At 43.7% G+C, this 17,564-nt stretch overlaps 2 protein-coding genes across 4 annotated transcripts; one reads left to right on the top strand and one right to left on the bottom strand.

Annotated features, from left to right (window-relative positions):
• Positions 1 to 2,073: 2,073 nt before the first annotated feature.
• LOC112256141 (zinc finger and BTB domain-containing protein 5-like) lies at positions 2,074 to 6,269 on the top strand. 2 transcript variants are annotated; one of them, XM_042325743.1, is made up of 2 exons: positions 2,074 to 2,266; positions 3,773 to 6,269. In XM_042325743.1, exon 2 carries the CDS (start codon positions 3,779 to 3,781, stop codon positions 5,897 to 5,899), a length of 2,121 nt encoding a protein of 706 aa, XP_042181677.1. In that variant the 5' UTR covers positions 2,074 to 2,266; positions 3,773 to 3,778; the 3' UTR covers positions 5,900 to 6,269. The 2 variants fall into 2 exon arrangements, with proteins under 2 accessions (XP_042181677.1, XP_024284927.1); XM_024429159.2 differs by lacking the exon at positions 2,074 to 2,266 and adding an exon at positions 3,227 to 3,316.
• Positions 6,270 to 6,356: 87 nt separating this feature from the next.
• LOC112256143 (glyoxylate reductase/hydroxypyruvate reductase) lies at positions 6,357 to 17,564 on the bottom strand. 2 transcript variants are annotated; one of them, XM_024429163.2, is made up of 10 exons: positions 17,332 to 17,564; positions 16,654 to 16,784; positions 13,791 to 13,863; positions 10,082 to 10,198; positions 9,793 to 9,881; positions 9,544 to 9,645; positions 9,289 to 9,424; positions 9,046 to 9,176; positions 7,331 to 7,962; positions 6,357 to 7,142 (listed from the first exon to the last, which is right to left on the bottom strand). In XM_024429163.2, the coding sequence occupies exons 1-9, from the start codon at positions 17,394 to 17,396 to the stop codon at positions 7,841 to 7,843; spliced, it is 966 nt and encodes a 321-aa protein (XP_024284931.1). In that variant the 5' UTR covers positions 17,397 to 17,564; the 3' UTR covers positions 6,357 to 7,142; positions 7,331 to 7,840. The 2 variants fall into 2 exon arrangements, with proteins under 2 accessions (XP_024284931.1, XP_042181684.1); XM_042325750.1 differs by having other exon boundaries at positions 7,501 to 7,962.

The raw sequence follows: 17,564 nt of genomic DNA, 5'->3' as shown, positions 1-17,564 counted from the left end.
TTTCAATGAAACATGGTGAAGCCCCAAAATTGCCCTCGCTAGAAGCATGTTTTTCAGACATAAGGAAGTGGATGGCTGCAAACTTTCTACTTTTAAACTCGGACAAAACAGAGATGCTTGTTCTAGGTCCCAAGAAACAAAGAGATCTTCTGTTGAATCTGACAATTAATCTTGATGGTTGTACAGTCGGTTTCAAGGACAGCTTTTTTCCATCTATGTAACATTGCAAAAATCAGAAACTTTCTGTCCAAAAAGGATGCAGAAAAATTAATCCATGCTTTTGTCACTTCTAGGTTAGACTACTGCAATGCTCTACTTTCCGGCTACCCGGATAAAGCACTAAATAAACTTCAGTTAGTGCTAAATAAGGCTGCTAGAATCCTGACTAGAACCAAAAAATTTGATCATATTACTCCAGTGCTAGCCTCCCTACACTGGCTTCCTGTCAAGGCAAGGGCTGATTTCAAGGTTTTACTGCTAACCTACAAAGCATTACATGGGCTTGCTCCTACCTATCTCTCTGATTTGGTCCTGCCGTACATACCTACACGTACGCTACGGTCACAAGACGCAGGCCTCCTAATTGTCCCTAGAATTTCTAAGCAAACAGCTGGAGGCAGGACTTTTTCCTATAGAGCTCCATTTTTATGGAATGGTCTGCCTACCCATGTGAGAGACGCAGACTCGGTCTCAACCTTTAAGTCTTTACTGAAAACTCATCTCTTCAGTGGGTCATATGATTGAGTGTAGTCTGGCCCAGGAGTGTGAAGGTGAACGGAAAGGCTCTGGCGCAACGAACCGCCCTTGCTGTCTCTGCCTGGCCGGTTCCCCTCTTTCCACTGGGATTCTCTGCCTCTAACCCTATTACAGGGGCTGAGTCACTGGCTTACTAGGGCTCTTTCATACCGTCCCTAGGAGAGGTGGGTCACTTGAGTGGGTTGAGTCACTGATGTGATCTTCCTGTCTGGGTTGGCGCCCCCCCTTGGGTTGTGCCGTGGCGGAAATCTTTGTGGGCTATACTCGGCCTTGTCTCAGGATGGTAAGTTGGTGGTTGAAGATATCCCTCTAGTGGTGTGGGGGCTGTGCTTTGGCAAAGTGGGTGGGGTTATATCCTTCCTGTTTGGCCCTGTCCGGGGGTGTCATCGGATGGGGCCACAGTGTCTCCTGACCCCTCCTGTCTCAGCCTCCAGTATTTATGCTGCAGTAGTTTATGTGTCGGGGGGCTAGGGTCAGTTTGTTATATCTAGAGTACTTCTCCTGTCCTATCCGGTGTCCTGTGTGAATTTATGTATGCTCTCTCTAATTCTCTCTTTCTTTCTCTCTCTCGGAGGACCTGAGCCCTAGGACCATGCCTCAGGACTACCTGACATGATGACTCCTTGCTGTCCCCAGTCCACCCGGCCGTGCTGCTGCTCCTGTTTCAGCTGTTCTGCCTGCGATTATTATTATTTGACCATGCTGGTCATTTATGAACATTTGAACATCTTGGCCATGTTCTGTTATAATCTCCACACGGCACAGCCAGAAGAGGACTGGCCACCCCACATAGCCTGGTTCCTCTCTAGGTTTCATCCTAGGTTTTGGCCTTTCTAGGGAGTTTTTCCTAGCCACCGTGCTTCTACACCTGCAGTGCTTGCTGTTTGGGGTTTTAGGCTGGGTTTCTGTACAGCACTTTGAGATATCAGCTGATGTACGAAGGGCTATATAAATAAATTTGATTTGTTAGGGTTAAAATTAGTGTTATGTTTTAAGGGTAACTCTCAACCTCAATTTCAGCCTTTTCCCAATCCCTTGAAGAAAAAAAAGCATTCAAATGAGAAATTGTGGGTTACTCATAAATATTCATTTTGGGGGTGGGTAAACGTAGTTGTACCTGATCCCAACACTTTCTCACTAAGGTTTACCATAAATTCACCGCCACGCTCTGATAATAAAATTATGTGCATAATGAGCAAATACGGCTCTGGACAGTTAGTTAGGTTAGTTTACAGTGGTAAGGTGCCGAGTTCCTGACATCTATTGCCACTTGCGGGTTGCAAATTCGAACCACCCACGGGTTGCAAAACAAATCTCACATTTTTTTGCGGTATTGTGATTGGAAGAAAAGTGCAATCATCACCTTGAAAATAAAGATTAGGTGCTCAATTCGGTCCGCATTGCAGTGTTTACACATTAGCTCTTTTTCCAATGGTCAAATGAACTCACAGATTAGTGTTGAGTTCTGTATAAAAACCTACAACTGCTACCAGGGCGACTTCTCTCACAGGTATGCTTTCACTTTTCAGAATTAGAAGTGTGTAGGCACAGAATGAATTTTGTAAATAAAGGAGAGAAAATAATAATATGTATCCCATGTGGGACTAGAATTCCCAACCATTGGACTATGAGCCAACTGTTTTAGAGGACTGCGCCACCAATCAGTCATAAATGGTGGAAAAAATACGAGTTCAAATCACCTTTATTGTCATCTATTGTTGCGATGGATGTAACTACGTAATCCTCATAGCCAACGTGTTTTTTTCTTCGTAAAAACATAGAGGTGTATGAAACACTAAGAAAAAACATTGAATTTGGTCATATGAGGAAATGTGCCTTAAAGGCCTTTAATGTGTAATGTCAGTAGTCTAGGCAAGGAAACATCATGCGATATACAGTATATTAGCACGTTCCTTTACCAAGACCATGGCCAAGTAAGGCGCACTGTCACCTGCTTTCAGTGGTTGACTTGGCCTGAAATAGGTGCTGGTACTCATTTTGGTTGCGGTACTGTTTAGGTGCAGTAGAAAAAGCCACAGCAGTAGAAAATGTACGGTGCTGGTACTCAAGCTCTGGTGAACTCCTGGCAAAGTCAAGCACTGCCTGCTTTTATAGTAAACCTTAATGTGGTACCATGCAGCTCACAGATACCCTGCAGATATAGAAGGGTATGTATTTCATACCAAACCCCTCCCTTGAGATGACCTGTACGTCACGATTTCAATTGTAGAGTTGAACCACTAGGGGCAAAAACAGCTAGATTTACTACTAAAATACCAAAATATATCACTTTTGCAACGAACTGTCAAAATGAAGACCATAATTGACCTGTTTCACTATATCTAAGCGTTAAACATCTGTTTTTTGATTATTAAAAAAAAAAGTTACATTTGAAGAAGATACATTTTGAAATGGGCGGGGTTTACGATTTTGTGGCTGTGGTAACTAGTGACGACCGATGAGAGCCCGCGTTCTTCCGTGTTTTTGTTAAGATTAGATGTCTGGGCCCGCCTCCTCCCAGTTTACATCTTCTGCAGGCTAAAGACTATTTTCAGATAAAGTAAGCCAAATATTGTCGTTTTTTGCGTTGGTCGCTTTGTTACAATTTGAGAAGCTCGTTAGTTTGTGAATGTAGCTAACTGGGCCATTTTCATTCATTCAGCGAATGATACAAACGTAAAAGAAGGGCTGAACTGAACGAGCATGAGCCAGCTCCTCTGGTCTATATTTCAGGCACGAGCATGGGGACACTGCAAGATGATATGCCGGTTTTATTCCGTTTTTCATTACTAGTAACTAATATTTGCAAGGACAAATGTGATCTACAGTGTCAGACCTTTATACCAGTTAAATTAGTCCATAGACAGTACATTTGCATTATAGTTTTTTGTTACTAGCATTGAGTCTATTGTATGGAAACTGGCCTGGGTGTAGTGCATTGAATGATTATAATCATTCAGCTTGATCACTCAGAGCTTGATTACTCAGTTTGACTATTCCTCATGTTCATCCTCAGGCAAAGATGGACTTCCCAGGTCACTTCGAGAACATCTTCCAGCAGCTGAACCACCAGCGTGTCAGTGGTCAGCTCTGTGACTGTGTGATCGTAGTGGGGGGCCAACACTTCAGGGCCCACCGCTCTGTCCTGGCAGCCTGCAGTACACACTTCAGGGCCCTTCTGAATGCAGTGGAGGGGGATGGTGGAGGAGCCAGTGTGATGGAGCTGGATCTAGAGGTAGTGACTCCTGAAGCTTTCTCCACCCTGCTGGACATGATCTACACCTCCACTCTCACTCTGGGGGTCTCCAACGTAATGGATGTGCTCCTGGCTGCCTCCCACCTGCACCTCAACACTGTGGTCAAGGCCTGCAAGCACCACCTCACCTCCCGCAGCTTCCCCACATCGCCCCCGCGTGGTTGGAGTTCGCCAGTGCAGCAGCAGCGGTTCAGCCATGCAGTGGACCAGCAGCACCTGAGGCAGTCTCCATCCCAGGCAGCAGCCATGGCCGGGGTCAACTCCAGGCAGCAAAGATCTGTCCTACTCCAGCAGCTGGGGCTCAGCCTGGTCACATCGGCCCTGGAAGGTAGCCTCGACGTTGGCGAGACTAAGTTGGATGCTAGCCAGGCTGGAGGCAGGGACGGAGGGGTTGGAGCGGATGGAAGCATGGAGCAACTGGCAGCTCTCTCTGGTCGGCGTCACCACAAACGCAAGAGCTCTTCTCCCCAAATGTTTCTGGAGGAGAGGCTGAACAGCAAGCAGAGTGGGTGCAGGCTGTCTGAGGGGAATCACGGGGAGGGCTGTCCAAGGATCTCCAGGAGTAATGGGGGTGATGAGATTCACTCCCCTGACTCCCTGAAGACAGACGAGTGCCTCTGCCTGGAGAGGGGAAGTGCAGAGAAGCAGGAGGAGAAGTATGAAGGTACTTTACAAGAAGAGGTACAGCTGCCTAGCCAATCAGATAGTAATGTGGGAGGGACACGGGATGATGGGGGAGAGGATCACACAGAGGGTTCTCAGGTGGATGGAGGGATTGTGTTTAAAGTGAAAGTGGGAGAAGATGGAGAAGAGGAGGATCATAAGATGGATGTAGTTGTGAAGAGTGAGCAGGTGAACTCTTATCCAGACACACCAGGTGTGTCCAATTATCCTCCATTCCCATCCGAGGACACTGGTGATCATCAGGATGAGCCAGTTAATGATGAGAAAGACATACTCAGCCCGAAGGGAAATGACCCAAGCTCATCCAACCCCCATTCTAGCTCCAATCCTCAGACAGACACACACCCACTCCAAGACAACACGGATAGAGGAGATGGGTTGTCTGATAATGAGGGCCTAGACAGAAACCAAGACCTGGGACTTTCCTGCATTCTCAACCCCAGGAGTCAGCTTGAGGCATTAGGAGTGGACAGTCTCATTAACACCACCATCAGTGAGGCTCAGGCAGAAAGCAATGAGGCTGTTAGGTCACTTCAAAACTCAGAGGCAACAAACACCTCCTCTTCCTCCCTTATGTTCCCAGTAACCTCTGTCCCCTTCCAGCAGCTCCTCAGTAGCGAGGGGCACAGTTTCAGTGATGGATTCATCCTTCAGTCCACCCAGACTCAGGATGTTCTGGGGGGCTTCTTGAGGGGCCTCAGGCCAGATGTCGGCACCTTGGGCAGCCTCAGTTTGAGCACATCCCTCTCCCGATCATCCAGGGCTGAGATGACCGGAGTTGGGGGTAGCTTAGGGCTGCCAGTTTACCGTCGCATCGCTCCAAAAGTGAACCCCAACTCTGAGGGCCAGATAGATGGACAACCCCAGGATCCTTCCTCCTCCGGTCCAGCAGGGGGGGATACTGCTCCTCGCCCTGCCCTCACCAGAGCATCAGAGGACGTCCTTTCAAAGTGTAAGAAGGCCATGACGGAGCACAACGTCCTGGTAGTGGAGGGGGCAAGGAAATACGCCTGCCGGATCTGCTGTAAGACCTTCCTAAACCTGACTGACTGTAAGAAACACATCAGAGTCCACACAGGAGAAAAGCCCTATGCCTGCCTCAAGTGTGGAAAACGCTTCAGTCAGTCGTCCCATTTGTACAAACACTCCAAGACCACCTGTCTACGCTGGCAGAGCAGCCACCTGCCTGCCACGCTGCTCTGAGAGACCGGGAAATCAGGTGGAAACACTGTGAAAAACAGCCGGTGCTACCATTCAGAAAGCTCATTGACATTTTCCATTGTTCTGCCATATCAGGGTTATGTTTGCCTGGTCATTGTTATAAATATTGTTGAAGTAGACACTTTAATATTGATGTGAAAACACATGTTGACTGTGTTGATGATTTTAGAAAGCACACGCAGAATGTACTGTAGTTTGTCTAGACGACGACTACATGAAATGTGATGGTAATCATCATAGAACAGAGAGAATGGAACTCTTTAATATAATCTTTACACTACTTCTCAGTAGGATCGCTATTGAACAGTGATACAAATTAAACTACATTGGAACCAAACTGATCCCTGACTATCTTTTAAATGATCTATTCTAACTTTGTTCATTTACGCATGGATCTAGAATTCTTCTTATGGGGGAAAAATTTTCACACATTCCGACGTACTGTACAACATTTCTACTTTATTCAACAAAGCCAGAATGAGAGACCATGATAGAGGGAGGGAGTGATCAGCTGGTTTGAAACAAACAATGATTACAGGCGAGGTGTTTTACCAAAGATTAATTAGAGATAGTGTTTCTTAGAATTATGCACAAATAGACAATGGCGATCCATATCTCAATATGTTAACACAAAACTGTCATGAGAACAATAGAAAACATTACAACTACTGTTTTACACAATTCGATCAAGTGTTTCATAAGAACAAGGCGGCCAGTGATGAATTGTGTGCAGAGACATTGTAGTGCTTTTCTACGTCCTTAAAAGGAAGTCATGGCTGACCCTTAGGAGTACTGTTAAGTGTACTGAGGCATGTTCTCAAAACGCTAATACTATACACTTCCTCTTTCAAGTAACATTTTAGAAGTTAGTTATTTTTGTAAAACAGTAAGAGCAAGAGGCAGAAGTTTACCTTCATGTTGGGAGAGCATGTTAAAGGAAACATTCACCCAGTTTTTGTGCATCTATTTGCCATTCAAGCAGGCATAAATACAGCTGAATATGACGTAAAATCCGTCCTACCGGCTGTATTTCTATGACACTAAAGACGTCATACCCGCTGTATTTCTATGACACTAAAGACATCATACCCGCTGTATTTCTATGACACTAAAGACGTCATACCCGCTGTATTTCTATGACACTAAAGACGTCATACCCGCTGTATTTCTATGACACTAAAGACGTCATACCCGCTGTATTTCTATGACACTAAAGACGTCATACCTGCTGTATTTCTATGACACTAAAGACGTCATACCCGCTGTATTTCTGACACTAAAAGACGCTGTATTTCTATGACACTAAAGACGTCATACCTGCTGTATTTCTATGACACTAAAAGATGTATTTCTATGACACTACCCGCTGTATTTCTATGACACTTTATTTCTATGACACTAAAGACATCATACCCGCTGTATTTCTATGACACTAAAGACATCATACCCGCTGTATTTCTATGACACTAAAGACGTCATACCCGCTGTATTTCTATGACACTAAAGACGTCATACCCGCTGTATTTCTATGACACTAAAGACGTCATACCGGCTGTATTTCTATGACACTAAAGACGTCATACCGGCTGTATTTCTATGACACTAAAGACGTCATACCGGCTGTATTTCTATGATGCAAAACATGGCATACTGGCTGTATTTCTGCATGTTTGAACAGCGAATAGCTCAGATACACATGAAAATCCCCAGGAATCGATAGAACATCGCTCAGAGATGCACAACAATTATATAACATTCAAAATGGGTGAATCTTTCCTTTAATAGAACAGCAATAATCTTAACACAGATTCCTTCCTGGTCACTTACGGCTTTTACCTTCCCTGGTAATGACTACTGATTGGTTGATAAAAGAATCATTCTAACAGGAGGACCGAGGCAGAATTGAGAAGTTGTAGAGCAGCACTAGAATTTGAGTTCGCTGGGCATGTCTGTGCCCTGTAGGCCTGCCAGCAGATTGTTTGCGGACAGCTCTGCCATGATGCCACGTGTAGAGTAGGTAGCACTGCCAATGTGGGGCAAGACCACTGCAGGTGGACAGAGGAGAGAAAAGTATTAGCAGGGATATGATCGGATTGCACAATATACACTGAACAAAAATATAAACACAACATGTAAAGTGTTGGTCCTATGTTTCATGAGCAGAAATAAAAATGTCCCAGAAATGTTCGATACGCACAAAAAGCTTATTTCTCTTGTTTATATCCCTGTTAGTGAGGATTTCTCCTTTGCAAAGATAATCCATCCACCTGAAAGGTGTGGCATATCAAGATGCTGATTAAACAGCATGATCATTACACAGGTGCACCTTGTGCTGGGGACAATAAAAGGCCACTAAAATGTGCAGTTTTGTCACACAACACACTGCCACAGATGTCTCAACTCCCTCTCAAGAGGGAGTGTGCAATTGGCATGCTGACTGCAGGAATGTCCAACCGAGCGGTTGCCAGATAATTGAATGTTATTTTTTCTACCATAAGCCGCCTCCAACGTTGTTTTAGAGAATTTGGCAGTACGTCCAACTGGCCTCACAACCGCAGACCACGTGCATGGCGTCGTGTGGGCGAGCAGTTTGCTGATGTCAACGTTGTGAACAGACTGCCACGTGGTGGCGGTGGGGTTATGGTATGGGGAGGTATAAGCTACGGACAACGAACACAATTGCATTTTATCAAAGGCAATTTGAATGCACAAAAATACCATGACTAGATCGTGAGGTCCATTTTTTAAGGGTATCTGTGACCAACAGATGCATATCTGTGACCAACAGATGCATATCTGTGACCAACAGATACATATCTGTATTCCCAGTCATGTGAAAATCCATAGATTAGGGCCTAATGAATTTATTTCAATTGACTGAGTTCATTATATAAAACTGTAACTCAGTAAAATATTTGAAATTGTTACATGTTGCATTTATATTTTGTTCAGTATAAATAATCTCTGGGGAAAAAGCAACTGGTTAATTTTAATGAGCAGGTGTAAAAAAAAAAAAAAAAAGGAGTATTCTTGATTCCCCTGGAAAGACCACAACAATGATTAGAGATGAATCATAGACAATAAAACAGAGTAAACTGGCTTCCATCCCTGTGTCTCCATATACTCACCACAGTTTTTGAGGGTGAGGAGGGGGTGGTCGGTGGGGAGTGGTTCTGGGGTTGTGACGTCCAGCCCAGCACAAGCTATCTGACCACTGGACAGAGCCTGGTACAGATCCTCCTGATTCACCACTGCACCCCTATAACACACACACCTCTAATTTTAGAACTTTGAATGACTGTAACAGTGCTCATTTCCAAACGTAGTCAGTGGGGTTTGATTTGCACTGCTCTACGTGTTTAATGGAGTACCTGCTGGTGTTGATGAAGACAGCGGTGTTCTTCATCTTGCTGAAGAAGTCCTTGTTACACAGGCCTTGGGTCTCTGGTGTGAGGGCGCAGGACACCACGACAAAATCACTCTCAGACACCAGCGTGTCCAAGGGCACTGCAACAGAGAGGAGGGGAGGAGAGAGGGTGAAGAAACAGCCAAATAAACACATCATCTGATTCTCACCCTCTCTCTTATACTTTCCTGTTTTCCCTAGCCCCTCCAACACCGCTCACCGTATTCTCCCTCCACCTCAGCAGCATAGGATTTGGCAGTTCTTCCAGAGTACAGGAGCCTCTTCACTCCAAACGGATTCAGCCTCCTGGCAATGGCCATACCTGAGCGAAAACAGCATTGACTCCAGACAATCAATCAGTTAGTAAGACATTTTGTCCAGCCCTTTCAGCTACAGTATGGATTATATGGACCACAGGCCTAAAAGGCAGGAGTCCCTGAATCCAGTATCAATCAATCACTGTCACTACCTATGCGTCCCAGTCCAATGACACCGACAGTGCTGCCTGACAGACCATAACCACACAACCACAGAGGTTTCCAGGTGCTCCAGCCTCCACTGAGAGAGAAAGAGAAAGCGAGAGAAAGTTAAAAAGTGGGAAATGAGGACACACATTCTGTTTTGCTCATATTAATTGTAGATAGAAATTTGGTTCAGCAACACATCCCTAAAGTATCAATGTACAACATGTCAAGAGTGATCATCTGAAACTGAAGTCTTATGTAGTAAATGCATCTGTGTTTTCATTGATCACTGACTTCTTAACCTCCACCACGCCCTCTGGTAGCCGCCGAGCTGTAGCCAGGAGCAGGGCGACGGTCAGCTCCGCCGTGGCATCAGTCAGGACGTCTGGAGTGTAGCCCACACGCACCCCTCTGCACAGAACATGGAGAAGAGGGCACAATGAGAGTTTGACTTAGATGTGAGGAAGGTATTTGTTCGTACAATCATTGCTTGAATTGGGCCGGAGCCGTCTGGAGCGCCGTACTGGCACCTCAAATTTTTCCGGGAACTGCTTACCGGCTCCTCTATAAAACAAAGTGTCCTATCAGCGGCCCAGATTCACACACAAAAGATTGGTCAAAGTGGAGTGAAGCCGGGGTGAATGCTCGATCTGCATTGAATAGCAATTGAGAGTGGGGATCCATATCCTGATTCTGCTTTGTTCAAGTTTACTTTCCGCTAGTCTGTGAATCCGGTGTATCTGTGGCAGTAGACTGTTCCAGTTTGAGAATGTGCCAGCCTGAATGAGCAGGATGCGATGTTCCAAGTTGTCAAATTAGGTTTCTTAAGGTCATGAACATCCTGGAAAAGTAATTTAATTTTAATATTGTGATTTCCTTTTCAAATATATCAAATCACTTAAAAATCGACATATCAGCCATGATCAGAATTAGACATGGTCTTCAGCGCATCTCTGTGTGTGCTGTGCATTATCTGCATGTGTGCCAGTGTGAGTGGGCCATTTGCCTGAGGAAAGAGACATTTCAGCAGCAAGTAGCCTATAAAATAATGATAGACTAACTACATAGCCAATTCAAAACATAATTAGCCATACTAGAAGCCATCTCACTAGTTAACTATATGCCTAAGAATTAAAGTCGTTGACTCATTGTTGCCTTTTCACCGGCACTGTGAGAAATAAATCTGACACCATAATTTGAAAGCTGTGATTCCCCTCTATTAAACAGTAGGCTAGCCATGTAAATACGAAAATGCAAAAAATATTTGAAGAATAGCCTAATTGACAAATAACTTTGATGCTGTGCATAGATCTCCCCTGAAACATGAATATTATAGATAAACATGTCTTAGTGAGCTACCTTGCTTTGAAGTAGCCTACCTTATCCGTTTTATCACTGATTCACGGAATGAATGAGGGAATAATTGAATAAAAACATTAAAAAGTCTTTGGTTGTATAATGTTGCAATATTTTATAATCGAGGGTGGCCAACAGCTACTGGGTGTGAAGGTTTTTGTTCCGAGCCCTGCTCCAAATTGTAGCCTGCTCAACAGGAACTTGATAAGGAGACTTTGGTGCGTTTCAGGACAGGATCAAAAACCTGCACACCCTGTAGCTCTCCAGATGGAGGGTTGACCACGTGCATTTTATACAGTAGCCTAACAGTGCAGTTATTCTACTCTGTACGGAGTTAAGTGCCTTGATGAAGGGCACAACGGCAGGAGATACAGCGGCAAGAAAAAGTATGTGAACCATTTGGAATTACCTGGATTTCTGCATACATTTTTACATAGATGAAGATCAGATCTTCATCTAAGTCACAACAATAGACAAAGTGTGCTTAAACTAATAACACACAAATTGTATTTTTCTTGTCTATATTGAATGCAATATTTAAACATTCACAGTGTAGGTTGTAAAAAAGTATGTGAACCCCTAGGCTCATGACTTCTCCAAAAGCTAATTGGAGTCATGAGTCAGCTAACCTGGAGTACAATCATTGAGACAAGGTTGGAGATGTGGGTTAGAGCTGCCTTGCCCTGTAAAAAAAACCACTCACAAAATATGATTTTGCCATTCACAAGAAGCATTGCCTGATGTGAACGATGCCTCGAACAAAAGAGATCTCAGAAGACCTAAGATTAAGAATTGTTGACTTGCATAAAGCTGGAAAGGTTTACAAAAATATCTCTAAAGGCCTTGATGTTCATCAGTCCACGGTAAGACAAATAGTCTATAAATGGAAAAAGTTCAGCACTGTTGCTAATCTCCTGCAAAGATGACTGCAAGAGCACAGCACAGAATGCTCAATGTTAAGAAGAATCCTAGAGAGTCAGCTAAAGACTTACAGAAATCTCTGGTAGATGCTAACATCTTTGTTGACGAGTCTACGATACATAAAACACTAAACAAGAATGGTGTTCATGGGAGGACACCATGGAAGGACACTGCTGTCTTAAAAAAACATTGCTGCACGTCTGAAGTTTGCAAAAGAGCACCTGGATGTTCCACAGTGCTACTGGCAAAATATTCTGTGGACAGATGTAACTAAGGTTGTGGTGTTTGGAAGGAACACAAAACACTATGCATGGAGGAAAAAAAGGCACAGCACACCAACATCCAAACCTCATCCCAACTGTAAAGTATGGTGGAGGGAGCATCATGGTTTGGGGCTGCTTTGCTGCCTCAGGGCCTGGACAGCTTGCTATCGTCAACAAAAAAACTAATTCCCAAGTTTATCAAGACATTTTGCAGGAGAATGTTACGCTATCTGTCCGCCAATAGAAGCTCAACAGAAGTTAGGTGCTGCAACAGGACAACAACCCATTTGACAGATGTAAAATCAACAACAGAATGGCTTGAACAGAAGAAAATACGCCTTCTGGAGTGGCCCAGTCAGAGTCCTGACCTTCTGGAGTGGCCCAGTCAGAGTCCTGACCTTCTGGAGTGGCCCAGTCAGAGTCCTGACCTTCTGGAGTGGCCCAGTCAGAATCCTGACCTTCTGGAGTGGCCCAGTCAGTCCTGACCTTCTGGAGTGGCTCAGTCAGAGTCCTGACCTTCTGGAGTGGCCCAGTCAGTCCTGACCTCAACCCGATTGAGATGCTGTGGCATGACCTCAAGAGAGCGGTTCACACCAGACATCCCAAGAATATTGCTGAACTGAAACAGTTTTGTAAAGAGGAATGGTGCAAAATTCCTCCTGGCTGTTGTGCAGGTCTGATCCGCCACTACAGAAAACATTTGTTTGAGGTTATTGCTGCTAAAGGAGGGTCAACCTGTTATTAAATCCAAAGGTTCACATACTTTTTCCACCCTACACTGTGAATCTTTACACGGTGTAATCAATAAAGAGATGAAAAATTATAATTGTTTGTGTGTTATTAGTTTAAGCACACTGTGTTTGTCTTTTGTTGTGACCGAGATGGAGATCAGATAAAATGTTAAGACAAATTTATGCAGAAATCCAGGTAATTCTAAAGGGTTCACATACTTTTTCTTCCCATTATAGTAGGCCTACATGGGATCAGAGACCAGAAGCCTTTAATTATGCTGACTTTTTTCATGTAGGCGACAGGGCCGCAACCAATTATTGGTCATGGAAATTTGGTTAAAAGTCATGGGAAAGTAATGAAATGCCATCTGTCAAAATGTGTATGAACCCTTCCACCGGGCACAGCCAGAAGAGGACTGGCCACCCCTCAGAGCCTAGTTCCCTTCCTAGGTTCCTGCCTTTCTCAGGAGTTTTTCCTAGCCACCATGCTTCTACATCTGCATTGCTTGCTGTTTGGTGTTTTAGGGTGGGTTTCTATACAGCACTTAGTGACATCTGCTGATGTAAAAAAGGCTTTATAAATAAATTTGATTAACAGATCTCTGTAGAATAATATCATTTGAGAATTTCTGTGAACATAGTCTAATGGACTGACTTAGAAAAAGACAGCTCCTGCACCTCTTTCCTCCCAAGTCAAGCACTGCGTACAAGCTAGTTGGTAGTTAGTCTTACCGTTTCTTGATCTCATCCATGGCCATGTGGTCAAATCCGACAGACAAGGTACTTATAACCTTCAAGTTTGGACCTGAACACAAATCAATAGCTACGTGTTAGGAGAAGACAAAATGGGAACTATCATACAACACATTTACAGTATAATACATACCTAACAGCCTCAAATTACAGATTAAATTCACTTACTTATGTAGGCATATGTATGCTGCAATTCAGCTTTTAGCTGCAAATGTGTACAATTCAAAATAAACCTTAAATATACAGTACCAGTCAAAAGTTTGACACACCTACTCATTCAAGGGTTTTTCTTTATTTTTTAAAACTATTTTCTACATTGTAGAATAGTGAAGACATCAAAACTATGAAAAAACACATGGAATTATGTAGTAACCAAAAATGTGTTACACAAATCCAAATATATTTTATACTTGAGATTCTTCAAAGTAGCCACCCTTTGCCTTGATGACAGCTTTGGACCCTCTTGGTATTCTCTCAACCAGCTACACCTGAAATGTTTTTCCAACAGTCTGGAAGGAATTCCCACATATGCTGAGCACATATTGGCTGCTTTTCCTCAACTCTGCGGTCCAACTCATCCCAAACCATCTCAATTGAGTTGAGGTCGGGTGATTGTGTAGGCCAGGTCATCTGATGCAGCACTCCATCACTCTCCTTCAACAGCCTGGAGGTGTTAGGTCATTGTCCTGTTGAAAAACAAATGATAGTCCCATCAGTATCACCGGCAAAACACCTCCACACTTCCTCCTCCATTCTTCATGGTGGGAACCACACATGCAGAGATCATTCGTTCACTTACTCTGCATCTCAAAGACAATGGTGGTTGGGACCAAAAATCTCAAATTTGGACTCAGACCAAAAGACAGATTTCCACCGGTCTGATGTCCGTTGCTCGTGTTTCTTGGCCCAAGCAAGTATCTTCTTATTATTGGTGTCCTTTAGTAGTGGTTTCTTTGCAGCAATTCGACCATGAAGGCCTGATTCACGCAGTCTCCTCTGAACAGTTGATGTTGATATTCGTCTGTTGCCTGAATGCTGTGAAGCATTTATTTGGGCTGCAATCTGAGGCGCAGTTAACTCTAATGAACTTCTCGTCTGCAGCAGAGGTAACTCTGGGTCTTCCTTTCCTGTGACGATTCTCATGAGAAGCAGTTTCATCGTAGTGCTTGATGGTTTTAGCGACTGCACTTTAAGTTCTTGACATTGTCCGCATAGACTGACCTTCACGTCTTAAAGTAATGATGGACTGTTGCTTGTCTTGAGCTGTTCTTGCCATAATATGGACTTGATCTTTTACCAAATAGGGCTATCTTCTGTACACCACCCCTACCTTGTCACAACACAACCGATTGGCTCAAACACATTAAGAAGGAAAGACATAACACAAATTAACACGGCACACCTATTAATTGAAATGCAGCAGCTCTAGCATTTAGCTCAGTGCGGATGTTGCCTGTAATTCATGGCTTCTGGTTGGGGTATGTACGTACAGTCACTGTGGGGATGACGTCATCAATGACTGATGTGGTGTACTCCTCAATGCCATCGAAGGAATCCCGGAACATATTCCAGTCTGTGCTAGCAAAACAGTCCTGTAGCTTAGCATCTGCTTCATCTTACCACTTTTGTATTGATCTAGTCACTTTTATTGATCTAGTCACCTGCTTTCATTTCTGCTTGTAAGTAGGAATCAGGAGGATAGAATTATGGTCAGATTTGCCAAATGGAGGGCGAGGAAGAGTTGATGGTTGCACATTTAACATGCTGATAGAAATTTGGTAAAACAAATGTACGTTTCCCTGCATTAAAGTCCCTGGCTACGAGGAGCGCTGCCTCTGGGTGAGCGTTTTCTTGTTTGCTTATGGCAGAATACAACTCATTCAATGCTGTCTTAGTGCCAGCCTCAGTCTGTGGTGGTATGTAGACAGCTACAAAATATACAGATGAAAACTCTCTAGGTAGATAGTGTGGTCTACAGCTTATCATGAGATACTCAGGCGAGCAATAGTTTGAGATTTCCTTAGATATCATGCACCAGCTGTTATTTACAAAAAAACTTAGTCCGCCGTCCCCTTGTCTTACCAGACGCCGCTGTTCTGTCCTTCCGGTACAGTGTATAACCATGATTGTGTTGTCGTTCAGCCACTACTCCATGAAGCATAAGATATTACAGTTTTGAATGTCCCGTTGGTAGTTTAATCTTCTGCGTAGGTCATCGATTTTATTCTCCAAAGATTTTACATTTTCTAGCAAAACGGAAGGAAGTGGAGGTTAATTTGATCACCTACAAATTCTCAGAAGGCAGCCCGCCCTCTGGACCATTTTTCTCTGCCTCCTCTTCACGCAAATCATGGGGATCTGGGCCTGTTCCCGAGGAAGCAGTATATAATTCACGTCAGACTCGTTAAGAGGAAAAAAGGATTCTGCCAGTCCGTGGTGAGTAATCGCAGTCCTGATGTTCAGAAGTTATTTTCGGTCATAAGAGACGGTAGCCGCAACATTATGTACAAAATAAATTAAAAACTAAGTTACAAACAAATAAAGCTCATGAAGCTGGTTGAGAGAATGTCAAGAGTGTGCAAAGCTGTCATCAAGGCAAAGGGTGGCTACTTTGAAGAATCTCAAATATATTTGGATTTGTTTAACTTTTGGTTACTACATGATTCCATGTGTTATTTCATAGTTTTGATGTCTTCACTATTATTCTACAATGTAGAAAATAGTAAAAATAAAGAAAAACCCTTGAATGAGTAGGTGTGTCCAAACTTTTGACTGGTACTGTATTGGAAAATACTGAGAAGTACTGTTTGAGTTAATCTGGTCCAGATTATGTCCAGTGTACCTGCTGCGTCCAGAACCTCTGTGTCGATCTTGTCCGACAGGAGGCACAGCAGACCATGGGCCCCCTCCACGCCCTTCAGAAGCTCCACCCTCGGAACAGGCTCATCAGAGTCCCACAGTGACACTTTACATCTGTTTCCATGGAAACGGGGAGATGACCAGATTCAAATGAGAGACCAAGACAATTTACAACATTTACTTCATTGTACAGTACTCTCCACATATTCTGCATTGTCTGTCTGTGTGCTTAGTACTCTCCACATATTCTGCATTGTCTGTCTGTGTGCTTTTTTTTTTCCCAAGGTCTGTTTCCCCCCCATACCTTCCCCTACCTTTAATCTTTATTATACCTCATTACCTAAACCAAATGTTACATAGACGTTTGTAAATGTTACAAAAACGCCTTCAGAGAACCCGCTATAATGTGTGACCTGGAATAAAGGTCATAAACAACTCCAATGAACTTTCACTTTTAGAACAAGGTGTAACATTACCCTCCACTTCCTGTGTGTCCAATGCATTTATACAGCAAGAAGTAGACTAGCACTAGAATTAAGTAACACAATTATAACACTACTGGCATGTCATGCATTATAGATTAAAAGTGCCAGCGCATGAGCTACTCATTAGGCTAGCTACCAAGCTGATCATAGCAAACTATACAGTGAAACCTGCATACACTCCAGCCTGTGACAAAATCTTCATTCCCTCCTGTGGGATGCGTCTTGTTATGAAAACCTTCATGATCTCTGTGCGTCCTCCGATTGACGGAAAAAGTCAGAAGAACTGCTTGAAATAACGACCCGAATCCTGTAACAGATGTAGCTAAATTTGCGGATTGTTTAGTGTTCACGATGACATTTCACCGTGTGCACACGCTGTTGAACCAGGAAGTATGTTGGGGTCAGACAA

This window comes from Oncorhynchus tshawytscha, linkage group LG08 (genome assembly GCF_018296145.1).
Source record: "Oncorhynchus tshawytscha isolate Ot180627B linkage group LG08, Otsh_v2.0, whole genome shotgun sequence".
In the NCBI taxonomy this organism is placed as follows: Eukaryota; Metazoa; Chordata; class Actinopteri; order Salmoniformes; family Salmonidae; genus Oncorhynchus; species Oncorhynchus tshawytscha.
The sequence above is the reverse complement of the archived record's forward strand: the minus strand, read 5'-3'. Positions and strand labels throughout refer to the sequence as shown.

Excerpts from the sequence above, each read along its gene's own strand:
- LOC112256141 (XM_042325743.1), top strand. The coding sequence starts at position 3,779 with ATGGACTTCCCAGGTCACTTCGAGAACATCTTCCAGCAGCTGAACCAC.
- LOC112256143 (XM_024429163.2), bottom strand. The coding sequence starts at position 17,396 with ATGAAGGTTTTCATAACAAGACGCATCCCACAGGAGGGAATGAAGATT. Across the intron at positions 13,864-16,653 it reads AGAGGTTCTGGACGCAGCAG|GTCCAAACTTGAAGGTTATA; the intron begins GTACACTGGACA and ends ATTTGTGTTCAG. Across the intron at positions 9,177-9,288 it reads GTCTTCATCAACACCAGCAG|GGGTGCAGTGGTGAATCAGG; the intron begins GTACTCCATTAA and ends TGTGTGTTATAG.